At 38.4% G+C, this 10,971-nt stretch overlaps 1 protein-coding gene across 1 annotated transcript; it reads left to right on the forward strand.

Annotated features, from left to right (window-relative positions):
• Positions 1-1,736: 1,736 nt before the first annotated feature.
• LOC311085833 (uncharacterized protein) lies at positions 1,737-10,299 on the forward strand (the record flags this gene model as incomplete). Its single annotated transcript, XM_084118453.1, has 5 exons — positions 1,737-1,773; positions 5,718-6,034; positions 8,062-8,202; positions 9,145-9,190; positions 10,017-10,299. The coding sequence occupies 5 exons, from the start codon at positions 1,737-1,739 to the stop codon at positions 10,226-10,228; spliced, it is 753 nt and encodes a 250-aa protein (XP_083974579.1). The 3' UTR covers positions 10,229-10,299.
• Positions 10,300-10,971: the final 672 nt, after the last annotated feature.

Here is a 10,971-nt window from a genome sequence, read left to right on the forward strand (position 1 = left end):
TTTTCCAGGTTTATCCTCGCATCTCCCTCCCCTTCTGTGTCACTGAGTGACGACTGCAAGCTCCACATCATCCCTCCAGTCTGAAGATGGACCTCAGGGACCAAGCCCTCTATTTCTGTTGTTTACAATGGATTTCAAAAGACTATAAATCAACGAACGTCTACCAACTACAGATTATCAGACGGACTACTGCCATCAGTCCTCAACATGTAATTATTGTCCTTACAGATTGTACAGTGCTTCGCCTTATTAGCACATTGAAAAATGAAAATATCTATTTTAAAACATAGATGATATGATATTTATGGGCAAATACTGTAATGCTTGAGGAGGACGAGCTTCAGTTCAACACTGACTTCAGCTGAACAACAGCCAAAATCTTTTTTTTTTGAGTTTATTCTTAATCCAGAAATCATGAGACTCTTAGATCGCTTTACGTGTCTGTAGATTTATTAGAATACTGAGCATAGTGATACCAAATTTACCATAATCGACCATTTTGATGTAAAATTATGTATGTTTTCAACGCACCTTCTTCTTTATCTATTGTGACACATTGTGAATTGAGATGTTTATAGCTTTTACTCTTGTCGAGTGCAATGATACAGATTTTGGCATGGTTTTATTGCCAGCTCTTCCTACAACGTTGTTGGTATCTTCAACAGATTATTATTATTATACCAAACTGAATATAAGACATATGGAAAGCTGATAATTATTAGTAACAGAAACATACAAACACGTGCATGCTAACATGGGGAACAATGGCATGTGGTAACGTTGGAAAATTTAGTAATTACTTTAACTTGCAAGACTTTGACCACAGTCATGACCCAAGATTCAAAAAGAGGAAGAGGTCAGTTACCACTCTCAATGTCAAACCAGAATATTAATAAGTTCACGCAGCTCAGTCTGTCTTTCATATTCACTTCCACTCTCTAGAGGGAAGTTGTACTTCTGGTGGAAATTTTCTATGTAAGAGCTAATATAGTCAGCTGGTCATTGTCACAGAATAAACCCTATCAGGGGTGCGTTTCCCGAAAGCATCGATAGCCAACTATGGTCGCAAGTTCCCTCGTTACCAATAGAGTTCAATGGACATTGCGATGAACTTGCGACCATAGTTGGCCAACGATGCTTTCGGGAAACGCACCCCAGGGTGATCAGCCGACTACTACCCTTCAGTGTTATTTCATGTTAATGACCCGATGCACACACATAATCTCACGTAGTACACAGCTACTTGCCAAATGAGTTGTCCCAATCAACCTGAATTCACCCCTAAAAACAACAAATATATTTTTAATTATTTGACTATATATTGATTATATCTTATAGATTATCTTAACTCAGTGGTTCTCAATTCCAGTCCTCGTGACCCACTGCTCTGCACATTTTGTATGTCTCTCTTATCTGACACACTCAGTTCAGTTCATGGAGTCTCTCCTAATGAGCTGATGATCTGGTTCAGGTGTGTTAAATAAGGGAGACATACAAAATGTGCAGAGCAGTGGGTCACGAGGACTGGAATTGAGAACCACTGTCTTAACTGAACAAGCATTATCATCTTTGATAACTTATAGGTTATATCATTAGCAATTTACAATCTAATATACACTATATTGCCAAAAGTATAGAGACACCTCTTCAAATCATTGAATTCAGGTGTTCAGATCACGTCCATGGCCACAGGTGTATGACATCAAGCACGTAGGCATGCAGACATCTGTGAGAGAATGGGTCGCTCTCAGGAGCTCAGTGAATTCAAGTGTGGTATCGTGATCGGTTTCCACCTGTGCAATAAGTCCATTCGTGAAATTTCCTCACTAAATATTCCACGGTCAACTGTTAGTGGTATTATAACAAACTGGAAGCAATTGGGAACAACAGAAACTCAGCCACGTAAAATCACAGAGCGGGGTCAGCGCATGCTGAGGCTCACAGTGTGCAGAAGTCGCCAACGTTCTGCAGAGTCAGCAGCTACAGACCTCCAAACTTCTGTGGCCTTCAGATTAGCTCAAGAACAGTGCGTAGAGCTTCATGGAGTGGGTTTCAATGACCGAGCAGCTTCATATCCAAGCCTTACATCACCAAGTGCAATGGAAAGCGTGGGAGGCAGTGGGGTAAAGAAAAGTTTGGTGGAGGGGGGATTATGGTGTGGGGCTGTGTTTCAGGGGTCGGCCCTTATTTCCAGTGAAAGGAACTCTTAATGCTTCAGCATACCAAGACATTTTGGACAATATCATGGTCCCAACAGAAATTCCCATAAACACACTTCTAAACCTTGTAGAAAGCCTTCCCAGAAGAGTTGAAGCTCTTATAGCTGTAAAGGGTGGGCCAACTCCATATTAAACCCTACAGATCAAGAATGGGATGTCATTAAAGTGCATGTGCACACTGTAAAAAATGATCGTAATTTTAACGGTAAAAGACTGTAAAAATGCTACAGTGAAAAACTGTTAATTGGTTAACAGAAAGTTTCCGTACTATATACGGTAAATAACTGTGATAGATCTAACGGTACATTTAATGTAATTTTACTGTAACATACCGTTAAATTTACAGTTTTTGAAAGTGAAAAAACAACTCATTGTATAATTTACAGTGAAAAACCGTAAATTGACATTCCCACAATTCCCTGTGACACTTCACATTTGAGGTATTTTTGTTGAAATAACTATGTTTGTTTCTTCATAGTTTTCTTCGTTTTTTCTAATCAGTTATGTACATTAGGGGTTTATGTTACATTTAATGTTGTTAAATTAATGTTTATTGCATTTTTAAAATTTCATGTGTTACCATGATGGTGTTTAATGTTTGTGTGAATGACACTGTGCAGCTTCTATATATATTTGTATTAACTTTCTTGTGGAAGAACTGCTTGTGTTGAGCTTTGATTGATCATGTGACTCTCATCACTGCTGTGATTGGTTGTTATCAGTGTACAAAACAGATATTAATACTTCAATAGGACGGTAAATTAACATTATATCATATTACTGAAATTTACTGTTATATTTACTGGTTTATACTGTAAAATTGACATGTTGTTCAGAATAGCACGTACATTTTACAGTTTAAACCAGTAAATATAACAGAACTCCAGTGTGTTATATGCTGGTTTAAACTGTAAAATGTACATGTTATTCGGTAAAAGCAATTACTGTTTTGTTGTATATTTTACGGAATTGTTCTGGTAACCCCAGCTGCCAGTTTTTTTCCGTAAAAACTACGGGATTTTTTTTACAGTGCATGTAAAGGCAGGCGTCGCAAAACTTTTGGCAATATAGTGTAGCTACAACACGTCACATCGGCCTACAGTACTTTAAAGGGTTAGTTCACCTAAAAATGACATTAATTACTCACCGCCATGTTGTTCCAAACCTGTATGAGTTTCGTTCATCTTCAGGAACACAAATGAAGATCTTTTTAATGAAATCTGAGAGCTTTCTGTCCCTCCATTGACAGTCTACGCAACTACCACTTTCAAGCTCCAGAAAGGCAGTAAAGACATCATTAAAGTCATCCATGTGTTGGTTTGACCTCAATTTTATGAAGAGACCATCGTGCATCGTGGTGCTCACGTGATCGTGTCATGAACTCGCGTTGCTTCATACAAACAAGGTCAAACTACTGAGTGGAGCATAAGCAGATCGTAGACTCATTCATCAAAACGTAAAATCTTAAATTAAGATTTAAAACAGAACAAAGATTCACTCATTTTCTTCTGTACATTTGTGTATTTTGTAGAATCTTCCCATTGTCCCATTGATGAATCGTTACAGTCTGCTAGAAATAGGCTACATGTTGCTCATGCAAACAGTACAACACAAAGAACAGCAACTTCTTCATCATAAGAAGCATTTATTTGTGTCCCTAATGTTATAGCTCATGTCTAGAAGTGAAATACTACTCATGATCATCCAGTGAGGGTGTGTGTGTTTCAGAGACGAGGGAATCCCGTAGTGTTTATCGCCCTACCCTGCAGACTCCCGCAGTCTCCTCCTCATTCACTGATCTGCAATGCAGTGCCAGGCTTCCCCAGCTCTCTCTCTCTCTCTGCGGTGTGTGTGTGTGTTTGGCTCTTCATCTCGATCAGCACCACAGCGCCCCTCACAGGACACACTGCAAGAACACCGTTAGACTGCAGATTTCATCTCAAAATCAACATTAAGAAATGAAGCTGCAAATGAAACACATCTTAAGGACCATAAAGACTTTGTTTCTTAACTAAGCACATACAAATTCAGAATCAAAACAATAGAGATCTTTTGTAACATTATAAATGTTTTTACTGTCACTTTTGATCCATTTAAAGCATTATTCTTGATTAATTATGGGCCAAAGTTCCATATATGCTGTATATGTACAGCAGGAGTTTATTTTGCACATGTGAAACAGAGATGGTAGTTTGGCTGACCTCTCTCACACTGTTTTACATAGGCGAGGGCTGGCTGTCATAGAAACCGTGTGAGCGAGCGCTGTGATTGGTGCAGGGGCCGGGATCATCCGTTGTTGCTCGCTGAGAGAAGTGCTGAGTGGACCCTCCTGTCGACCCCCCCCCCCCCGGCCCCTCTCGGCCCCATGGAGTCAGGGCACCTCCTATTGTCCCGCAGATTTGTTTTTTCCATCCTGGTTGAACTTTCTAGCGTGACACTAATAAGTCCATTAGCATCATATATGTGGCTTAGCAGGGCGCGGGGGGCATAGCCTAACAAATGTGTGGAGTCAATTGGTAAGAAACACTTTCTGCTTTCCATAGGACATTTTCGAGCATTTTTAAGTTAAGCTGATCAACTTTCTGAGTTTGATTGATTGCGCTACGTTTAAGATTTTACTGTGTTTGTTTGTTGTTCTTCAGCTGTTTGAAATACTGTTCAGGATTTTGTCATAGTCTTCAAAACTCATTTCTAGATACAAGGCGGATGTAGGTCTGTCATATTTATCATAAGTGTTTTGGCCTAGTATTGACTATATTCTGCTACACTTAGAAACATTTTACAAGAAAATACCATTTAAGTTGTTCTGACTTTTAATTCAATGTTACTTGCTGGTTCTTTGTAATTCCTTGTCAAATTTACTAGCAATTTCTGAGTGAAAATTGGGTAACACTTTATTTTAAGTCGACGTAGTTACACGTTCCTACATGTACTTATTAAAGTAATGTAAATTAGTCATAATTACAACTAACTACAACTAGTAAGTACATGTAGTTAATTAATATTACTCAGTACTCATTTGATTAAGTACTACAGCACCTTAAAATAAAGTGTAAACGAAAATTGATTTTACGCCAAAGTTTCTCTTAGATATTTGGTATGGATAAGCTTAGCCTCTTTGTAGTGGCCAGACAAATGAAGGCCCGAATTTACAAATGGAGGCCCAAATTTCTGTACTAGAAACATCTTAATCATTGAAACTCAAGCTAAAAGTCGAGATATTGTGATTAAAATTATATTTGGATGCGAAATCTCAACAGTCGATGTTTGTGTGGAGACAATATGAAAAGACTTGCAGAAGAAATCTTCTAAAAGATAAACGGACCAGTACAAGGACGAATCCAAGCCTCCCAGCTGTGGAGTAACATCTGCTTTCGGGACAGCTTGATGAACAGCTAATTTGGTTGGCAAAATCGGAAAACAAAATGGATGACTAAACGCTGTCATCTGGATTTCCTGAAGGAGAAATATTGCCGTCGCATCAGTCAAGCTCCTGAGAGAGAGAATCGGATGAGGGGGGGAAAAGAGGAAAACAAGGCCGCAAAGCAAACAATGTTGCTCTCGCCACATTTAACACGAGCCCCTGTGGGGGACACAACAATGGCTTCAGCAAGGCCGTAGCGCATCTACACGTTGCTAGATCTCTCTCTGGCCTGTTGGCTCGTGCTCGACCAGCAGAAGTCCGAACAATTGAAGTTTTATATTTTCCATTGAGCTCAGCAGTCAGACGTGCGAGACGTGTATATAAAAGCTGGAGCGGTTATGCTGTCAGCCTTCATCTGAAGGGAAGCTGGGACTGTTGCTATGGAGCTTCGGTGAGGAGTGTTCGGTGAGGTACTGTTCTGCGGTTCGGTGGGAACGCTACTCTTACACCAAGCTTTTTGCTCCCAAAAGATACGGAAGAATCGGTTTAGTCTGTTCCGGAGGTTCAGAAAACCAATTTGGCTCAATTAGAAATGGCTGTTTTGTTTTCCGCATTGATTTTGCTGTGAAATCGGTGGAGCCAAAATATTTAATAAACTAACACGTCAATGGTGGGAATGTGTAGGACATTGTAAGGGATTGGGGTTTTGATATCTGGGGAAATCCGCAGGGCTTTCTGATTGGATGTAGATCTGGTTATAAGTTTCCAAAAGTTTGAATATGCCTTCTATCCGTGGAGATCTCAAACACCTGGAGACAAGCTATCCTGGAAGCTGACATGTTTGCTTAATGGGTTCCGGAAATGTTTTTAGAGCCAATCACCTGAGCTGTAAATGTCATGTGACATTTAATTCTATATTAGAACTCCATTCAGAGGGTGGGGGGGGGGGTGCTCTTAGCCATACAAATGGTCACTGGTGAAACATCTACAATAATCAGATTTTGTGGTGATTTTTGTTTTGGTTTCTATACCAAAAATAATGTTCTGTCAGATGCACAGCAACTTCTGAATTGCTGACAATGGAAAAATAGGCTTTTTTTTGGCCACATAATTGTGTATTTATAGCATCCACCAGCAAGCAAACTGAAACTCATCAACTAAACTTTTACTCTTGCTTTTTAAAGTGTAACTTGACCCTTTTCTGTAACACTTTACAGCAAGGTTTCGTTTGTTAACATTGGTTAACTTGAGCTTACGGTGAACCGTTGAAATTTTATCAACTAACATTAACAAAGATGAATAAATACTGTAACAAATGTAGTGCTCGTTGTTAGTTAATCCATTAATCAATGGATTAATGTTAAAAAATGGGACCTTATTGTAAAGTGTTACCAACTTTATTATTTTAAACATTGCAGAATTTGTTGAGTTAAGGGAAAGCTTGAAACCCTTGAATGTGTTCAGTGTATTATGAGAGTCAGTACTGTTTAAATTCCTTGCGTTGACACACACACAAGTGTTTTGTGCAGTGGTATAGCATTGAGTGCAGTCTAAAGCAGACGCAACACGACACGGTTATTAAACAGGAGCAAGCGTAACGTCTCAGTCTTAGACTAAACATGCCACATGAAACAATGATTTAGAGCCGCTAGTGCGACTGGACGAGATGAGTCGACCGTGAGCCAGAGGTTTGGAGTCCTCAATGGTCCTTGAAACAAAATATATATGTGCTAACACTTTACAGTAAGGCTCATTAGTTAACATTAGTTAACGAACTAAGAATGAACAATACTTCTTCAGCATTTATTAATCTTTAATATTATAGTCTACTTCATATAGCATCTTCTCATCAGCTGTGAAAACTCAAGAGAATTCGCTTTTAACCTCTACATTAGCAGTAGTTACACACTAAGACAAGTCCATAATAAATAGGGCCCAATGAAATGTTAATATAAAGGAATTTATTGTATTCATTTTTCACAGGTGTTTAAACCATATTTTGAATTGCGCAATAAATCGCGTTGCGTATTATGTAGAAAGTGGAATGTCCTGGTGGAAAATTACAGATTTTCCTATGGATTTGTTTTTCTTCTTGAAGTGTCATTATCAAGTCAATGCATTTCTGAAACACTGAGTCAACAAAAATAAAATACCTTAATTTTGACAGAAGCAATAGCGCTGCAGATGCGGTTTGAATGTTCTCTCAATCAGATGTGTTTTACTATATTAAAAACTCAATAGCCTTTGCATTGATGTCTATTTTAAGCTTATTTATACAGAGCTTTATACAAGACAAATTGCTTCAAAACTGTGTTACAATGAAAATCACAGTAATACAGTTTCAAGAATCAGTTGTTTTTATCAAGTACAACTTCAAGTATAAGAAAGCAGATCCTAGACATCGGTCAGTGAAGTGCTACAGTTTTAGTTACAGCTTGAGTTTGACGTGTTGGACTCACAGTTGGTGATGTTTCCCAGGTTTCCCAAGGGGACGCTACTGAGAAGCTGGCTCACCAAGTCCCGACCCAGACTGCTGCTGCTCATCGCCGGCTTGAAGAGGCCTCAGGTCACACTCATGCGCAGGAAAAGGATGAAACGCACGAAAGTAGCAAAGGCCACGTAAGCGGTAAATATGGTTATTGTTGCAGTCAGAGTGACCTCTCAAACTCGATCTTCCTCTGAAATGAACTCGCAGCAGCTCTCACTTACACTTCATCGTGACTTTGATTGTACTGTGCATCATGGAATTGTAATGAAATGGAAAAGTAGTTGTAATAAGCCCACAGAAAGAGGAATAAGAGGGCATAACAGGTCAACACTAAAAACTCTCATGACTAGTACGTCTTTTGAACCTATTTTTAGTGTAAATAACCGGGCAACGTCCATGAATAGGGTTTAGTTTGAAGTCCATTCACTTGTGTAAGAGGCATAAGATTCAAATGTTCGTACACAACTTGGGTGCGATCACATTTACTGTTGTTCAACAAATATTCACGGTCAAAATCACTCATTTCAATAGGAAACCATGCAGGAATTAAGCGTGGCGGTGAAAGATTTCCTAACGCAGCTGTATGGTGTGAAAGTGATGTTTTTTCCCACATTATTTCTCTGATGTGACCACACCTTTAGAGAATGTTTACATGACAACCATGTACTAAAAACGGAAAAGTTTTTCATGACAATGTTATCAAAACGATCCCCGTTCACATGGATTCGTGAAAGCGGCTAAAACGCTGTATTATTCATGCCAGGCCAGTAGGTGGCGACTTCACTTTATAAAGAAACACAACGCACCTATAGACTGATTTTTAAATAAAGTTAGCGTTTCAGGCCCCCAAAACGCCACTGTCGTGTAAATGAACGGGCAAAACGCATCAAAACTTTTACGTTTATAGTTGAAAATGGTGTCGTGTAAACAGCCAGTTGAATATTGAAAAACTATTTTTAATGTCCAAAAACTTGATGTTTAGCTGTGTCCAATATCTTGCATGTAACCCTTGTACCAAATTATTTTCCCCCATTGAAACAAAATGGAATATTCCAAAAATGTGTGACCCCCAGGAAGTGACATCATTTGGATCCTTTCTACAGCATGGCAGGAAAACAAGTAAATCAGTTGATTTTCTCAATTTTTTACTGTTGGCAGCATTTAATAAGTCGCAATTGCATGTTATAAAGTCAGAATTGCGATATATAAAGTCGTAATTGCGTGATATAAAGTCAGAATTGCGTGAAATAAAGTCGCAATTGCGTCGTATAAAGTTAGAATCCTTTTTTTCTCGCAATTGCGACTTTATATCACACAATTCTGACTTTATAACACATAATTGCGAGTTTATATCTCGCAATTCTGACATCTTTTCTCAGAATTTTGAGATATAAAGTCGCAATTCTAAGGGAAAAAAAGACAAGACTTTTTTTTTTTACCTCAGAATAGTTTATATCTCACAATTCTGACTTTATAACACGCAATTGCGACTTTATATCTCACAATTGCGTGTTATAAAGTCAGAATTGTGAGATGCAATTCTGAGAAAAAACGTCAGAATTTCAAGTATATTTCTCGCAATTGCGACTTTATATCTCATAATTCTGACTTTATAACACGCAATTGCGACTTTATATCACGCAATTCTGGCTTTATAACACGCAATTGGGAGATATAAAGTTAAATTATAACCTATTTTACCAAATATGTATTATATATACATCATTGTGCTTAATTTGTGATTTTATAAATGTTATTACAAAATTTTGGTAACAGAGTCGCAATATTTGATATTGACATATTATTAAGTTTGCTCTCCTGGGGCTGTTGATCTCAAGCCCTGTTTTGTACCCTATTCATGGAAGTGCAGCCAGAATATAACGACGGAGGTGCTTGTCAGACTGTTGTCCGGCAGAAATCTTACATGCGTTCCCTTGTGTTGCAGAACCTGCAGTCGTATGCCACATTTCACTTGAGTCAGTGACACAGAGAGAAGCTCCGCCTGCCGTCGACATGAACGCAGATCGAGACGCAGACAAACCATCTCACCCGTCTCTACCAAACACACGAACTAAACGCCAGAGCAAAAGCAGAAGAGCTTCGGAGTTTGTTGTGAAAATGAGGGATCTTCCACAAAGAACCAAACCCCCAGACTAAAATCTGGAGCCTCACACTGACATTTGTTCATCTTTCTCTCAAATACACATCTGTCATGCTTCAGTACACCACACCTCGTGTGACAGAACATTATTGCTCTTGCTCTTTAAAGTGCCTTTGGTTGACAGTGCTTTCCTGTGTTCTCTGGTCAGGATTTCAGGGATTTTTATTTTTCAATTCCTAATGATGTGTGTGTGGGTGGAAAAATAAGAAAATAGACATAAAAATGTATAATTGCCAGCTAGTAATTGCCAATTAGCTAGTAACTAGCACACCAGAGGGTTTCTCATACTGTTGAGCCCGTCATGACAGCTGACAGTCCGTGACTGTGTCCCGATCAGGAGGAAAATCATCCATTTAAATGTCAATATCCAATGAAGAAGAAGAAAAAACAAACACTAGTTATAAAACATGTTATATCACAATACAAATGATCATTTTGTGGCGCTACTATCATTTGACAAACAAAAACTTTCATGAGAAAATGCATAAAAAACATGATTTTTTCCAGCAACTCTTTAATTTATGTGATTATTTGGTTGTTACTAAAGACATCCACATCATTTTTAATGAACATTTTAATTCAGAACTGCACTACTTGTCAGGTGAATTTCATGAAGCATGTCCAGTATCGCTCATAAATCACCGCAAAATCAGAAGAAAAAATAAGAAAATACATTTGGCAGGGTTTTTTTTTGTTTTTTTTTACAGTGACATTATTTTCATGTCAATTAGCCACATTT

The sequence above is a fragment of the Abramis brama genome (genome assembly GCF_963993115.1).
Source record: "Abramis brama genome assembly, chromosome: 6".
Taxonomy (NCBI): Eukaryota; Metazoa; Chordata; class Actinopteri; order Cypriniformes; family Leuciscidae; genus Abramis; species Abramis brama.